General features: G+C 37.2%; 1 protein-coding gene across 1 annotated transcript in view; it reads left to right on the top strand.

The window, feature by feature from the left end:
- The first annotated feature begins 854 nt into the window (after positions 1-854).
- Positions 855-17,714, top strand: part of LOC144332665 (uncharacterized) — a 77,006-nt gene continuing 60,146 nt past the window's right edge. Inside the window, exons 1-2 of the mRNA XM_077953103.1 lie at positions 855-951; positions 1,396-1,534. Coding sequence (XP_077809229.1) covers positions 855-951; positions 1,396-1,534 — 236 coding nt within the window. The remainder of the gene's footprint in view (positions 952-1,395; positions 1,535-17,714) is intronic.

The raw sequence follows: 17,714 nt of genomic DNA, 5'->3' as shown, positions 1-17,714 counted from the left end.
ATCTTAAAGGAATTTTAATTCAAATAATAGGTATTAGCAATATTTGCATTTGAACTGGTGATCTTAGTACAGCAGATGACCCTCCCCAATGTGAATGGGCATTATACAATCTATTGAGGGTCTGAATAGAATAAAAAGGCAAAGGAAGGGAGAATTTTCTTCCTCTGCTTAAGCTAAGGCATCCATTTTCTCTTACACTTGGACATTGGTGTTCCTGGTTCTTGAGATTTCTGACTCAGACTGGGATTTACACTACCTGCTCATTCCCTCACACATACCCCAATTCTCAGGTCTTTGGCCTCTGACTAAATTCCACCACTGGCTTTCTTTGTTCCTCAGCTTTCAAACAGCAGATTGTTGGACTTCTCAACCTCCGTAACTGTGTGAGCCAATTCCTATAATAAATCTCCTTTTATAAACACATATCTCTATATACTTATCTTGTTGGTTCTGTTTCTCTGGAAAACCCTGGCTAAGACAGTAACCTTCATGAGACCAGTGATCATGCTAAAGTTGTTCATAGATGCATCATTCCCCACTACCTAGAACAGTTTTGGGCACAAAAGTTTCTTTTAAAATAAATAAATGCATGTTTCAGTTATCCAGTGCTGTATAACAAATTACTCCAAAATGTAGTGGCTTAAAACAACAACCATTTCATTATATCTCATAATTTTGGGGGTCAGGAATTAAAGCAGGGCTCAGCTGGGAGATTCTTCTGTCAACTAAGCATCTTCAGTAATATCCAGATTGGTCTGGAGAGTCCAAGACAGCTTTCCTTAGATGTCTGACACCTTGGCAGGGATGATGGGAAAACTGGACTTAGCTGGGTCTGATGACCAGAGTGCCTACACATGACGTCTCCAACATGGAGATTTCAAGGCAGTCAGACTTCTCACTTGATGGTTCAGGACTCCCAGAGAAGCATTCAAAGAGATGTGGACCAAAGATGTAAGACTTCCTGTTATTTAGCCTCAAAAGCCCCACTCTGCAATATTCTATTTATCAGGAAAGTCACCAAGTCTAGCATATATTCAAGAGAAGGAAAATCTTCTCAAAAGGTGGATTAGCAAAGAATTTATGGGCATTTTTAATCTTCTACGATCCATGAAAGGAAAAAAAATGAACATGTAAAATCTGGCAGGGATCTAAAACAAGCACTGATTTCCAAATCAGCCAGACATAAGTGGCTAAGAAGAAAGGAATTTACAACATATACATCTTTTCTCTACCCACAAAAAGACCAACTTTTATAGGGAGAACAAACTTCTGGAAAATGTCCATTGAACACTGTGTATTGACCGCTTTATTGAGAGCTTTATGGGTATTCCCTCATTTAGTCCTGACAAACCACACTATTGAGTGGATATTATTTTTATCACCCCTTTTTTACAGATGATGAAATTGAAATGCAGAGACATCAAGTAATGTTCAAGATTACACAATTTGCGTTAGTGAGTGATAGGATTGAGCTCCAAATTCAGTTTAACCCCAGATCCCACATCCTTATCCACCAAATCACAAGGCTCTCGTGGTAGGTATTATATCGCAAGGCTGATTTTCTCCTGAAGAATGAGCAGAGGGACCTATTTTAAGAAGATGGAAAGGACATGAGCTTTAGGATCAGCCCTGTGTCATACCTCTGGCTCTTCCTAGTATTAACTGTGCAGCTGTGGGTAAGTTATTTCACCTTAATTACTCATCTGTGAACCAGGGATGATAATATCTAGTTTGTAGGGTACAGTGACAATTAAAGGAATATTTTAAAGTGCCTAGAATAGATCCATCACTTAAAAATACTTTAAAAGTTTTAATTTCTTTCTCAGATACAAAACTAGTGTCCTACTTACAGAGAATCAATCCCATTGTATGTCACAATTTTTCATAAGAATTTCTCATTACATAATTAAATATTTATATCGAGAGAAAAAAGTGCTACAGAAATTTAGATTTATCTATCTCTCTTGCCAGTTCAGTTTCTGTCCTGCCTAGTATGAACAAAAGAATTAATTCTTTCAACAAAAGGTTACCATTGACAAATAATTAGGATTAGCACTCAACACAATTTTTCATTGGTAATAGAAATAGTTTTAGAAAATGCTTACTTTTTAGTTACAATTAGTATTAGAATGACCTATAATATAATACGAGAAAGAAAAAAGTGCTCTAGACTAGTATCTAGTTCCATGGTTTACTAAGCACCATAGGGAAAGAAATGGTGATATTAGAATATCAGCATTTCTGTCACAATCTTATGAACATGATTAGCATGAATATTTTATTACCAATAGTGTATAGTCACAGTTTTGTGAGAAAATGATTTTCTTTTCTGTAGCTAAAAGCACAAAATTGGCACTCAACCACTTACAACTGTTATAATAATTTCACTCTATTTTAAGTCTTAAATTAGTTACTTGCCTACCAAATAACAAAGAATGTCAATTTTGTTTACCATTCTCAAGTTCTGTACTTTCCAAATAACGATGAGAAATAAACTTGAGAACAGGCAGGCAGTCCAAGTATACAGAACATAAGTGTACGAGGGAAGAAGTAGGACAGCTTGCAATGACCTAAGAAGAAAGCTTGGAGCAATTAGAAGGAAGAGGAGAAAACGTAGCTGGAGGTCAAGGGCAAAGCAGTTTAATATAGAGACCTAGACAAATACATGACAAACACAGAAGTTGGAAACATTCTTGACTTCTAATAATGCTGTATTTATAAGTACCTCATTTAAAAACCAAAGTTGTCCTCTAGCATACATTTGATAATGGCCTAAGTTACAAATTACAGTTTTTAATCTCAGAGTAGGAGGACTTCTCTAAAGTCATAGAATATGAGAATTACAGAAGTAAGAGAGAAATGGGTAAGGACACAAGTCCTGGTGATCCCAATCTTCTTAAAAATTATGATGCTTTTTTTTTTTTTAAACAATTACGTAGAACAGCAGAAGCACCTGGATCTTGAAGAGAACAGATCTTGAGAGAACTTGAGGAGAGGCCTGGAAGACCAAAGAGACTGCTGAGACTGTAAGAAAGCAGTCTCTGAATGTGACACTATGCTGTTGACACAGAGTAACAGAAGACATGACTGTGATTATTAAACAAAGCCTTTTATGGCCAATGACTTACAAAGGAGTCACAAATCTCTGTTAATTATATAATAAGTGCATTTCTAAAAGCCTCCTATGAATGAACCAGTGGAGAACAATTAAAGGGATAACAGTTTACTCTTTGCTCATTAAGTTACTATCAGCAAGTTTGGCATCTAAACAAGGAAACAAAAAAACAAACAAATAAAAAAGAAAATGAACTTTTTTCCACTGAGGGTATTAAAACTCTATGCATCTTTACAGTCATAGAAAATTTCACAAATTATTGCCCTTAGGATTTTCGGGGATTAGCACACACACTAAATGAGATGCAGTGGAAAAGTGACACAGGGGAAAGCCGGAAAGTCATGTGCCCATCAGGGCCCTGAATCATCATCCTGGCAAGAATGTGAAGGGGCCGATTGCTACACATCCTCTTACTTTTTATTTTTTATTTTTATGGACCAAGTAGAGAGATAAATGTTTGTGTAAAGAAAAAGAATTGAATGGCAATTCAGATATAATGTCCCATTTGGTCTTTTTAGAAGGAAAGTGTTACACATACAAAGGTAGGTAGTTCCCTGTATGTTCTATGATTTGAGACACACCCAAAGGGGTGCCTGCGTTCTAACTAAAAAATATGTGTGCCACTGATTGAGGCATCTGAAATTCACATTATCACCCATCACTTTAGGCTTGCAGCACGGAAAGGAAGACTCTAGGTCTGTTGGAAAATGAGGCTATGGTAAACCAGGAAGAGGGAGCCTGGGCAGTGAGAGAGTGTTTAGCATTCAAAAGATGACACAGAAAGGTCAGCAAGGGGCAAATGGAAAGGCACCAAAAATAGCTTTAAGAATTTGGCCCAAAGGAAATGAGAGTTCGATATTTTCTATCAGTGAGTAAGATATTACTCACTGAATTGGTCATTTTTGGCCTCGAATATTTTTTATGCTTACTGAGTTGTGTTTTGTGTATTTATTATAAACACTTTGTTTCTTTTTGGAAAGTGATTTTGCCATTTGGCTCCTTTCCAGATCAGTTTCTTTCCAATCACCATTAATGGGTATTGATTGAATGTGACAATTTTAGCCTCAGATGGACTAAATGCCTTAATAGAGAGAGATTTATATGCAAGATCTATTTTTACTTAAATCTTTAGGGTTTGGTTCGGACAGAGTGATTATAGAAATCATAGGCATATACGATAAACATTTTTGTATCTATATAACTTTTAAATGCACTACATATATATATCCTTGTTTTATATATATGTTATATATATGTTGTGTTTGTGTGTATGTGTGTGTGTATATATATATTCCAAGAATTTCACCTAAAGGGAAATTCTATTTTTCTGTCTTACTTATTAAGTTGGCCATTTTTGGCCTCAATTATTTTCTTGCTTGTTACCAATGTTATATATAACATACTCAAATATTTGTTATCCTTCTCTATATATTGTACTTATAATTTTTATGAAAAAAGTATATGCACATTTTAAACTGTAACGTCTTAAGACATTTAATCTGTCTAGATGGTTACTCATGTCTAGATGATTCAATTGATATCAGAACCCTATCAAGATGAACTTCTTATTTCTCCTCACCTTCACCCCCACCACCGCTTGCCTAATTTATGTTTTCATCAGTTCCACTCGCATTACTGAGATAGCCTAGCCTTGCTGGAGGGTCACTCCTGCCCCCTGCTACCATTAATTCATAATGCTGTCAGAGTAATTTTTTAAAACAAACCTGATCCAGGCACCTGCTGCTTAAGACTCCATGATGGCTTCACACTGCCTTGAGGATAAAGTTCAGACTTCTTGCCATCATATTCAAGACACTGTTCCTAGCCAATCCCTCCAATCTCATTCCCATATCTAAATTTCAGTTACATTCTATGCTCCAGTATTGTGAGCTTGTAAATTGCGAAGGACCAGTATTTCCTCACAGCTGTCTTTTTGTACATGTTGTTCCTTCTTCATGAAAAGCCCTGTCTTCTTGCCTCCCATGGCCAAGCTAATTTTTTAAAATTCAACTTGGGTATCATTTCTCCTGCAATGCTCCCACAGCACACATGCATACCTGACACTTGTCACACTGAATTAGACTGTTCTCTCCTTTGTTTCTCCTGCTAGACTGTGAACCTTAAATCTCCAGTATCCACAGTATTATAACGGTATCTGAAATATCACTATATATTCAATGTTGAATAAACATGAGAGGTTGCTTCTATTAAGCAAACAATTATCTATGCATATTTCTACTACCATTTCCAAATAATAGCCCTAATATTTGAAGACAGCTATTATGTCTAAATTTATCTTCTTATGCTCCACATCTCCAGTAATTCATCATCCTGATCATCTTTTCCTTGGTGACCACAAATGCCTTTTGAATACATTTTTTAAATCTAATCTCATCTTTTTAATCCTTCACTTCCAAAAATTCCTAACATACTATCTAAGTTTTATCCAATTCATTTCCTAAAAGTAACAGTAGACTTCTGAATACTTCATTTCCACTATCATCACTTACTCCCAAAGCTACCTTCTTAATGAAAAAAAAAAATTTGCTAACATCATGTTTTTATCAAGTTGTCTAATCTTTGCCTCAAAACCTTCTTTCAGGAAATACCCTAAATGTGGCAATTGATATCCGAATCCTATAGAGACAAACTGTGGGGAAAAGAAAGAGATATAAGACTGTTACTGTGTCTATAGACATAAGAGACTCCATTTTGTTCTGTATTTGAGATGCTGTTAATCTGTGACCCTACCCCCAACCTTGTCCTTGCAAGAGACATGTGCTGGGGTGACTCAAGGTTTAACGGATTTGGGGCTGTGCAGGGTGTGCTTTGTTAAACAAGTGCCTGAAGGCAGCATGCTTGTTAAAAGTCATCACGATTCTCTTAATCTCAAGTACCCAAGGACACGTACACTGCCAAAGGTTGCAGAGACCTCTGCCTAGGAAAGCTAGGTATTGTCCAAGGTTTCTCCTCATGTGGTAGTCTGAAATATGGCCTCGTGGGAAGGGAAAGACCTGATCGTCCCTCAGCCTGACACCCGTGAAGGGTCTGTGCTGAGGAGGACTAGTGTAAGAGGAAAGAAGGCCTCTTGGCAGTTGAGATAGAGAAAAGCATCTGTCTCCTGCCCATCCCTGGGCAATGGAACATCTCGGTGTAAAACCCGATTGTATGTTCTGTTTACTGAGAAAGGAGAAAACTGCCTTAGGGCGAAAGGTGGGACTTGCTAGCGCAATGCTGCTCTTTATGCACTAAAAAGGTTTATGGAGATGTTTACATATGCATATCAAGGCACAGCATTTTCCTTAAACTTATGTCACAGAGATCTTTATTCATGTCTTACTGCTGACCTTCTCCCTACGATGACCCTATTATCCTGCCACTTCCCTTTTTCTAAGATGGTAAAGATAATGATCAATAAATACTGAGGGAACTCAGAGACCGGTGCCGGTGTGGGTCCTCTGTATGCTGAGCGCCGGTCCTCTGGGCCCACTTTTTCTTTCTCTATACTTTGTCTCTGTGTCTCATTTCTTTTTTCAAGTCTCTCCTTCCATCTAACGAGAAACGCCCACAGGTGTGGAGGGGCAGGCCACCCCTTCAACAAACTCCTTAATATTTCCCTTTATCTTCACCACCACCCCACTTCCCTCGTTTATGTCTTCATCACAAAGACGAGTACTCATCTTCGTATCTGTGTGTACTCAGTGTCTTGAGTAAGACAACCACTCATAAACCAGCTGCAGCAGTGGTTTGGGGACAAAGGCAGGAGTGTACCATTGCATCTTATCAAGGGAGTGTGAGCTAGGGTGAATATTTATAAAATTCTGTGTCTTGGCTCAAAATGTTAAGACTGCTACAAAAATCTACTAAGCTAATTTACTTTCTCTTTGTTGTCTTTTAATTAGCTTTAAAAGACCAGTCCTTAAGAAAGTCTTTCCTTGCTACTTATAATTATTTAGAAAGGAGTTTGGAGGCTCTAAGAGAGGAAATCACCTCCTTGACCAAAGTATGCACTCCTATTTCAAAGATAGACTTGATGGCCCAACTAGAAACTGATCTTCAGACAAAACCATGTGAAACAGTAAGAGCAGATATGTATACTCTACTTGCTTTTTTTTTTTTTTTTTGGTTTAAAGTCAGCTGAGTTAACCCTGCTAAAAAGGTTGCCATCAGATTTTCTTTGCCACTCTAGTTCAAAAGTAGGTATGGTGGATGGGATATTATTTTCTATACTTATCTGTAAGTTTAAAATTTTAATGAATCAAAATGAAAACTAAAAATTACTTTTAAAAAGATATGTTGAAAATTTCTCTCACATTACCCCACTGCTTACTTAATTTCTTTTACCTATGAAATTTATCAGTAGGAGCATGTGTTGTATATGTGTTGTATATGAGGTTTGTGTGTCTAGGCTTCTATTGACTTTTCAGAAATATTTTTACTTGTTACCTTTTTTAACTTTTATTTTAGTTTCAGGGGTACATGTGCAGGTTTGTTGCATAGGTAAATTGTGTGGCATGGGGGTTTGGTGTACAGACTATTTAATCACCCAGGTAATAAGCATAGTACCCATTCATTATTTTTCCTGATCCTCTCCCTCCTCCCGCTCTCCACCCTCAAGTAGGTGCTGGTGTCTGTTATTCCTTTCTTTGTGTCCATGTGTACTCAGTGTTCAGCTCCCATTTATAAGTGAGAACATACGATATTTGCTTTTCTCTTCCTGCATCAGTTTGCTTAGGATAATTGCTTCCAGCTCCGTCCACATTGCTACAAAGGACATGATCTCAGTCTTTCTTACGGTTGTGTAATAGTCTATTGTGCATACATACCACATTTTCTTTATCCAGTCTACCGTTGATGGGCATTTAGGTTGATGCTATGTCTTTGCTATTGCGGACAGTGCTGTTATGAACGTGAGTGCACCTGCCTTTATAGCAGAATGATTTACATTCCTGTGGGTATATACCCAATAATGGGACTGTTGGGTTGCATGGTAGTTCTGATTTATGTTCTTTGAGAAATCACCGAACTGCTTTCCACAATGGCTGAACTAATTTGCACTCCCACCAACAGTGTACAAATGTCCCGCTTTCTCCTCAACTTTGCTAGCATCTGTTATTTATGTATGTATGTATTTATTTATTTATTTACTTTTTAGCAATACCATTCTAACTGATGAGAGAGGTATCTCATTATGGTTTTTATTTGCATTTCTCTATTGATTAATGATGAGCTTTTTTTCATATGTTTGTTGGTCGCATGTACGTCTTACGAAAAATGTCTGCTGAAGTACTTTGCCAACTTTTTAATTTGGTTTTTCATTTTTTGCTTGTTAATTTGTTTAAGTTCCTTATAGATGCTGGACATTAGACCATTGTTAGATTCATAGTTTGCAAATATTCTCTCCCATTCTATAGGTTATCTGTTTACTCTATTGATAGTTTCTTTTGCTGTGCAGAAGCTCTTTAGTTTAATTAGGTCCCATTTGTCAATTTTTGTTTTTGTTTTTGTTGCAATTGCTTTCGGCACCTTTATCATGAAATCTTTGCCAGGGCCTATCTCCAGAAAGGTATTTCACAGGTTATCTTTTAGAGATTTTACAGTTTTAGGTTTTTACATTTAAGTCTTTAATCCATCTTGAGTTGACTTTTGTAGATGGTGTAAGGAAGGGATCCAGTTTCAATCTTCTGCCATGTGGCTAGCCAGTTATCCCAGCACCATTTAAAAATGTTTTTAGTATAATATTTGTTTTGTTGGTTTGTTGTTTTTATTTTTTAACTTTTATTTTAAGTTCAGGGGTACAAGTGCATGTTTGTTACATAGGTAAACTCATGTCACAGGGGTTTGTTGTATAGATTATTTTGTCACCCAAGTATTAAGCCTAGTACCCATTAGTTATTTTTTCTGATCCTTTCCCTTCTCCCACCCTCCACCCTCCAGTAGGCCCCAGTGTCTGTTTACCTCTATGTGCCCATGTGTTCTCATCATTGAGCTCCTATTTATAAGTAAGAACATGCAATATTTGGTTTTCTGTTTCTGCATTAGTTTGCTAAGAGTAATGGCCTCCAGCTCCATCCATGTTCTCTCAAATGATATGATCTCATTCTTTTTTTGTGGTTTGATAGTATTCCATAGTCTATATATACCACATTGTCTTTATCCAGTCAACTATTGATGGCATTTAAGTTGATTCCATGTCTTTGCTATTGTGAATCATGCTGCAATGAACATACATGAGAATGTGTCCTTATGGTAGAATAATTTGCATTCCTTTGGGTATATATCCAGTAATGGGATTGCTAGGTTGAATGGTAGTTCTGCTTTTAGGTCTTTGAGGAATCATCACATTGTTTTCCACAATAATTGAACCAACTTACACTCTTACCAATAGTGTATAAGGGTTCCTTTTTCTCCATAATCTAGCTAGCATGTTATATTTTGACTTTTTGATGTAGCCATTCTGACTGGTATGAGATGGTATCTCATTGTGGTTTTGATTGACATTTCTCCCATCCAAGTACCAACCAGGCCTGACCCTGCTTAGCTTCCGAGATCAGACAAGATTGGTTGGGTTCAGGGTGGTATGGCCGTAGATTGATTTGCATTTCTCTAATGATCCATGATGTTGAACTTTTTAAAATATGTATGTCTTTTGGAAAGTGTCTGTTTTAGTCCTTTGCCCACTTTTTTATGGAGATGTTTGTTTTTTTCTTGTAAACTTAAGTTCTTTATAGATGCTAGATATTAGACCTTTGTCAGATGAGTAGTTTGCAAATATTTTCTCCCATGCTATAAGTTGACTACTTTGTTGATAGTTTCTTTTGCTGTGCAGAAGCTCTTTAGTTCAATTGGATCCCGTTTATCAATTTTCACAACTGCTTTAGAAGTCTTCATCATGAAATCTTTGCCATTTCTTACGTCCAGAATGGTATTGCTCAGGTTGTCCTCCAGGGATTTTGTAGTTTGGGTTTTACATTTAAGTCTTTAATCCATCTTGAGTTGGTCTTTGTATATGATGTAAGGAAGGGGTCCAGTTTCAATTTTCTGCATATAGCTAGTCAGTTCTCCCAGTACCCTTTATTGAATAAGGAGTCCTAAGTCTTTTCCCCGTTGCCTGTTTTTGTCAGTGTTGTCAAAGATTAGATGGTGGTAAGTGTGCAGGCTTCTGTCCGGGGTCTCTATTCTGTTTCATTTGTCTGTGGGCCTGTTTTTTTACCTGTACCATGCTGTTTTGGTTCCTGAAGCTCTGTGGTATAGTTTGAAGTTGGGTAGCATAACGCCTCCAGTTTTCTTCTTTTTGCTTATAATTGCCTTGGCTTTTTGGGCTCTATTTTGATTCCACGTGAATTTTAAAATAGTTTTTTTCTAGTTCTGTGAAGACTATCATTCGTAGTTGATAGTAATAGCACTGAATCTATAAATTGCTTTGGGCAGTATGGCCATTTTAATGATATGCATTCTTCCTATCCATGAGTATGGAATATTTTTCCATTTGTCTGTGTCATCTCTGATATCTTTGGCAATGTTTTCTAGTTCTCCTTGCAGAGATCTTTCACCTCCCTGTAAGCTGTATTCCTAGGTATTTTTTTCTTTTTGTGACAATTGTGAATGAGATTGTGTTCCTGATTTGGCCTTCAGCTTGACTGTTGTTAGTGTGTAGGAACTCTAGTGATTTTTGCACATTGATTTTATATCCTGAGATTTCACCAAAGTTGTTTATCAGCTTAAGTAGCTTTTGAGTTGAGACTATGGAGTTTTCTAGATACAGAATTATGTCACCTGGAAATAAAGATAGTTTGACTTCTTTTCCTATTTGGATGCCATTTATTTCTTTCTCTTGACTGACTGCTCTGGCCAGGACTTTCAGTACTATGTTGAATAGGAGTGGTGAGAGAGGGCATCCTTGTCTTGTGCCAGTTTTTAAGGGAACACTTCCAGCTTTTGCCCATCCAGCATGATGTTAGATGTGGGTTTGTCATAGATGGTTTTTATTTTCAGCTATGTTCCTTCAATACCTACTTTATTGAGAGTTTTTAACATAAACGGGTGCTAAATTTTATCGAAAGCTTTTCGGCATCTATTGAGGTGATCATGTGGCTTTTGTCTTTAGTTATGTTTATGTGATGAATCACGTTTATTGATTTGCATATGTTGAACGAAACTTGCATCCAAGAAATAAGGCCTACTTGATTGTGGTGGATATACTTTTTGATGTGCTGCTGGATTTAGTTTGCCAGTATTTTGGTGAGGATTTTTGCATTGATGTTCATCAAGGACATTGGTCGTAAGTTTTCTTTTTGTGTTCCCAGCATCATTTGTTGAATAGGGAATTTTTTCCCTGTTGCTTGTTTTTGTCTACTTTGTCAAAGATCAGATGGTTGTAGGTATGCTGCTTTATTTCAGGACTCTCTTATTTTTATCCATTACTTTATAAGTATTAGAATTATTGAACTATTCAGAAACCGCTATCTTATTTTATTGCAGTACTGAAAATAATGTAAGATAAGTGGTGCTCTCCCTGTATTGAAGATGAGTGACTAGGATTGTAAAGAATTCACTGATTTGTTTTATTTTCTTGCGTCCACTACATCAACAAACTTAAAATAATGTAACATATTTCATGCCCTCCACCAAGTTTCCAGTCATAAATGTCTCCATATTCCTCTTATTCCTACCAGTATTGCCCATGCATAATAACTTAAATAATAACAGCCATCAGCATTTACAATAAAGTAGGAATTTTGTTTATGATTTAGATTTCTAGATATAAATTTTAAAGCCCAAGTTTTATTAAGACTAGTTAAGAGGGAAAGTATTATACTTCACAATAATTTAAAATATTCTTGTCTTACACATGCCAATTATTACTGATTTCCAAGTTAATTAAATATAGAATTGATACATATTTCTCTCTCTCTCTCTCTCTCACACACACACACACACACACACACACACACACACATGCTAGATTCTAGCATATTAGTCATCATAAGTATGTCTTTCAGGACTTTAGAAATAACCATATAGAATATAATTTTTTAAAGTGCTCTCAGGATATCTAAAGTACTATTTTTACATTTTGGTCTCAGAATGCAATAGCTTCATTATTTTGCTTAGAAATTCATTGCTTAGTTTTTGCATCTATATGAAGGATGTCATAGGCTCCATCTATAATAAGCAGCTTATCCAGTATGTTAATTTTTTAAATGCTGCTAAAAAAAAAAAAAAAAAAAGAGGCTGCCTTCTTCTGATAAACCCCAGACTTTAATAACATGTCCTCTGAATTAATTCTGTAAATGCAGTACTAAAGTTTAGCACAACGATCTGGGCTGTTTAATTAGCTCACAGCTGCACTGCTGGGATAACATTTCTTGTTGAAGAGGTAGCTTGATATTCATTATTTGGGCTCTGGTTCAGAGTTCAATGGTCGTTTTAAGCTTTCTTAAAGAATTGCTTGTCTTTGTTTTCAGGGAAGACCATAATCATTACTTAGAAACACTTGTTAGTTTTCTTGCTGTGCCTGTATAGTCATTGATTTGACCCTAACATAACAAATTGTGGCAATCTTCTAGACACTGAAGGATCCTATAAGAAAAAAAGTTATCTGACTTATTAGTTTGACTAATATATGTCACATCGATAGAGTCTAAATCTCAATTTCTTTACTATTTCAAAATTCTTTAAATTTTTAAAATCTCCTTTAAATTATGAATATGGATAAAATTTAAAAATTCCCTTTGAGGCTGTATAAATTATAAGTATGTTTTCTACATTTTTCAGTATATTATTTTTATATATACTAGAGAATATTAAGACAATATCAAATGAGGCAGATTATGTGGGTAAATAATGAATTTAAACACCTATTTACTGAGTATCTATCGTGAAAAACTACATTAATTTCATCCTCACAAGAACCTTAGAAGATTATCCTCATTTTATACAGACAGGAACTAAAAAATCAGAGCAGTTAAGGAACTTGCCCAAGATCACACAGCTGATAAATTTCAGAACTGGAGTTGGAATCCTTACATCAAATTTCAGAATCTTTCTAACATTCATGTTGCCTCCTTCTCAAAGATAAGTTTCAGATTCATCTTTCTCATAATATTCTTTCCAATTAACTTGAATTCCTTCAGCATGAATTGATACAGCATGTATTATTACACTGTCACATATTTATGTTTTTCTTTGGACTTCTTTCTCTTGCTGTTTCATGACTTGTCAGCACTACTAGATGTATATGTTCCCTAAGTCCAGACACTATATGCTATATCCTCTACTTCCTTTTATGTCCCCACAGCAAGAACCACTCTGAAAAAATAACAACTTTTTACCACGGTTATGTTGGGATATGATTACAGGGGTCATTCACTTTTTACACTATATATATCTATATTGTTTGAATTAGAAAAAAAACACACGTACATACATACGTACAGATAATTATCGATACCTAATATTTAAAAATTTAATGATAAATGTCCAATGCAAAAGAAAACAAACACAAGGAATATATACACATTTATATAATATACCTAGTTTTACCATTTGAATTCTTGCAGATTAAAAACAAAAGAGTCAAATGAGGGAGGCATCTTAGTATTTTTCTATTTATAATAGTAATGGAAAAGGTTCTAAAAATCTGGGAGAAATGTCTAAGACACAGAACTAAGAAAAATATGAGGATATTAAGTGCCCAACACTTCATTTTTAGAGACACAAAAAGGAATGATTAAGGAGAATGAGAATTTAGATCACTGTTGGAAAGGGATGCAAAATGTACATGTAAACATGTATGCAAAACAAGCATTAAAACAATAATATAGGCCGGGCATGGTGGCTCACACCTGTAATCCCAGCACTTTGGGAGGCCGAGGCAGGTGGATCATGAGGTCAAGATATGGAGACCCTCCTGGCCAACACGGTAAAACCCTGTCTCCACTAAAAATACAGACATTAACTGGGCAAGGTGGTGTGCACCTAGTCGAGAGGCTGAGGCAGGAGATTCACTTGAACCTGGGAGGCAGAGGTTGCAGTGAGCCCTGATTGCGTCTAAAAAAAAAATAGTATAGTGAGAAAATCAAAGAACTAAAAACATAATTTTTAGTTAAGATTAGGGCCACCCTCCAAAATGTTAACACAAATACAGAAGGTATGTATTTGTATCAGTAACAGCCCAAAGAGAACTTATTATGACCAAATCGAAATGATTAAGTCTTCATTCTTTTTGATAGATTATTTAGGTAGAAGTGTTCTTGAAGTCCTATAAACAAGGCTCTATTGGGAAAAGCAATTGTGCTTGGTAAACTTTGTGTTTGATAGTACAGTGACTTTCTATAGCTTACATTCAAGCAAGGCATTTGAGAAATGTGTACTTTTTAAAAAACAAATTAGTTGAATAAAATAAGAAATGAAACTGATAATAGAAAAATACATTTAACTCTTAATGCTGTGATTGTGATTAAGGATAGCAAAGCATTACAAATCAGCTAGAACTTGGAACTGGAAAAGCCAGAAATTTAGCAGAGTTGAGAATTTTGACAAGGTAAGGGAATCAGTCATCAGGACTTTTTCTTTTTTCAGAAACAGGCAAAAAATAAAGTTCAAGATGATCCAGTGAGGTCAGAAACTAAGCAACAAGCAAGCAGAAGTGAGTATAAATAGATGTGAGAAGTAAGTCTAATCATTGGGCCAGAAATTGGGCAAGCAAGGAGAAGAATAAGAGGGCAGTTATTGGAGTTCAGGGCAAATAATGTGGACCTGGGGCACACAGTCTCCAAAAGAGGAAAGGAAGTAAATGGTCAGAACCTGGCAGGTGGTTGGGAACCAGGAAATTCACAATGGGTAGAGTAAGTTGGACAACTTAATTCTGTGACAAGCTGTCTCCAGAAGTTTCTCCATTATTAAAATAAAGAAATGTCATGAAGAAATCAGCATTTGTAGGTCTTGAGAGTAGAAATAGGAAGATACATCTGACCAGACATAGCTCATTGCCAGGTTTTCATCGTGTTAATCATTCAGCAGTTTTAAGTATAAAATTTTAAAATTGGTTCTCCATCCCTGTCTCTACCTCAAGTATGTCCTTACCTGTCACATCAGCCCTCTTCCTGGAAAACTACCTAAGCTGTGTTTCGTGTGTCTGTGATCTGCAATTGCTTCATGTCTTCAAATTTGCTCATGTGCTTATTCCTACTCTGATTTCATTTGCCTGCCTATTTGGTTAGGTCCTCAAGCTCAGTTCAATGAGATATTTTTCTTGAACAACTGATTTCAACCATAATGCAATGAATACTCCACACCTGTTCCTCAACAACATCTGAAGCAAGAGTCTTTAACTTTCTGGGACCTTTGAACTCTTCTGAGAGTTTTTAGAAGAGCCCAGCAAAGCCTTCAACTGCCTATCAATGAAATTTTAGTCTGCTACTGTTAAAATCTTAAATCTCTATCTGAGTAAAAGGTTCTCTCCCCCATCACGGTCTGTGTGTATTGAGGGGTGGAGAGTGCTCATTCAGTATCTGCACTTTTACTCCCCTCCCCTTTCCCATCTGCAAGCTGTGGCTCTTCCAGTGTCGAGGGGAGGGAGGGTGGAGAAGAAAAGGGGAGTCCCTTTGCTTGACTAGACTCTATCGAAATCCCCTCTGGCTGTCAATGCTTTTAATGTGGCAGGCAACCAAACACTGACTTTTTTCTAGGTCTATGTGGGAGCTTTTGGAAGAGCCCAGCAAGGCCTTCTACTGCTATCTCCTATCATATGAGATAGGCTTCTTAACAACCTCTTGTTCCTCATTCTAACTCTCTTCTCTGGAGCTGCACCCTGTAGTCTCCTGAGGTGCTCTCACCTGGCTGGCAGCTAACTTCCCAGCTGTCTTACAAGAAAACTTAAGCATCTACGCCAAGCCACATGGGGGGGATGAAAAGATTACTCTCCTTCCACTCTTCTTCTCACTCTGGCTTCCCTCTCCATTTCTCTTTACTCTCCTAAATTAAAAATAGGTATTGGTCAGCACATCTGCTGCCTATATAGACATCCAACAGGGTACGCAGAAACTTCAAATGTTTATGAAAAGGAGTGACTCTCTTGGGAACTCTACTCTTTTTTTTTTTGATACGGAGTTTCGCTCTTGTCACCCAGGCTGGAGTGCAGTGGCGCAATCTTGGCTCACTGCAACCTCCGCCTCCTGGGTTCTCCTGCCTCAGTCTCCCAGGTAGCTGGGATTATAGGCATGCGCCAGCACGCCCGGCTGATTTTTTGTATTTTTAGTAGAGACAGGGTTTCCCCATGTTGGGCAGGCTGGTCTCGAACTCCTGCCCTGAGGTGATCCACCCACCTCGGCTTCCCAAAGTGCTGGGATGGGAACTCTGCTCTTCCGGTTTGTGAGAAGTTTGTTCTTAATGTTCTTCTGAAAATGTTAAATTAACCTTCACTCCTATATGATATTTTACCTCAATATACATTCTGGGAGAGTTATTGTATTAGTCCATTTTCATGTTGCTGATAAAGACATACCCAAGCCTGAGCAATTTACAAAACAAAGAGATTTATTGGACTTACAGTTCCACATGGCTGGGGAGGCCTCACAATCATGGTGGAAGGCAAGGAGGAGCGAGTTAATCTGTGGATGGCGGCACTCAAAGAGAGGGCTTTTGTAGAGAAACTCCTGTTTTTTAAAACCATCAGATCTCATGAGACCCATTCATTATCACAAGAACAGTACAGGAAAGACCCGCCCCCACGATTCAATTACCTCCTACGGGGTTCCTATCGCAAGAACAGTACAGGACAGACCCGCCCCCATGATTCAATTACCTCCTATGGGGTTCCTCCCAGGACATGTGGGAATTGTGGGAGTTATAATGCAAGATGAGATTTGGGTGGGGACACAGTCAAACCATATCAGTTATTTCCCTAAGAACTTTAAAGATGTTATTCCTTTTTCTCTTGGCCCATCTACAGTTGCCAATACAAAGGTGGCTGTCAGGTGAAATTGTTTTTGTTTGTTTGTTTTATCCTGATTGCTGCTGAGACTTCTCTTTGTCTTTTGGTGTCATGAAGTTTCTCAGGGACATGACTAGGGTAGATTTATTTTATGTCTTTTGTTTTTGGTACCTCTTTCCCAAAGTCTTGGGAAGAAGACGGGATTCCTTGATGCTTTTGTGACACTTTCTGAGCTAGGTGAGTTGGTAGGAAGTAGTACCAGCATACCACTGGCAATAAAGCAGGATTCTGGCTTTATGTGGTGTCATGGTCCATTTGGGCTGCTACAACAAAGTACCATAGACTGGGTAGCTCATAAACAATAGAAACTTACTTCTCACAGTTCTGGAGGCTGGGAAGTGAAAGATCTAGGTGGAGGCAGTTTTGATGTCTGGTGAGGGCTCACTTCCAGGTATCATAGATGGTGCCTTATAGCTGTGTCCTCACATGATACAAGGGGCAGAATAATTTCCTTGAGTCTACTATATTTTAAAAGGGTACTAACTCCATTTATGCGGACTCTGCCTTATCTCCTAAAAGTTTTCACCTCCTCATCCTATTACCTTAGTGGTCAGGATTTCAACATATGAATTTTGAGACAACACAAATATTCAGACCATAGCA

The sequence above is a fragment of the Macaca mulatta genome, chromosome 11, assembly GCF_049350105.2.
Source record: "Macaca mulatta isolate MMU2019108-1 chromosome 11, T2T-MMU8v2.0, whole genome shotgun sequence".
Classification (NCBI taxonomy): Eukaryota; Metazoa; Chordata; class Mammalia; order Primates; family Cercopithecidae; genus Macaca; species Macaca mulatta.
The sequence above is the reverse complement of the archived record's forward strand: the minus strand, read 5'-3'. Positions and strand labels throughout refer to the sequence as shown.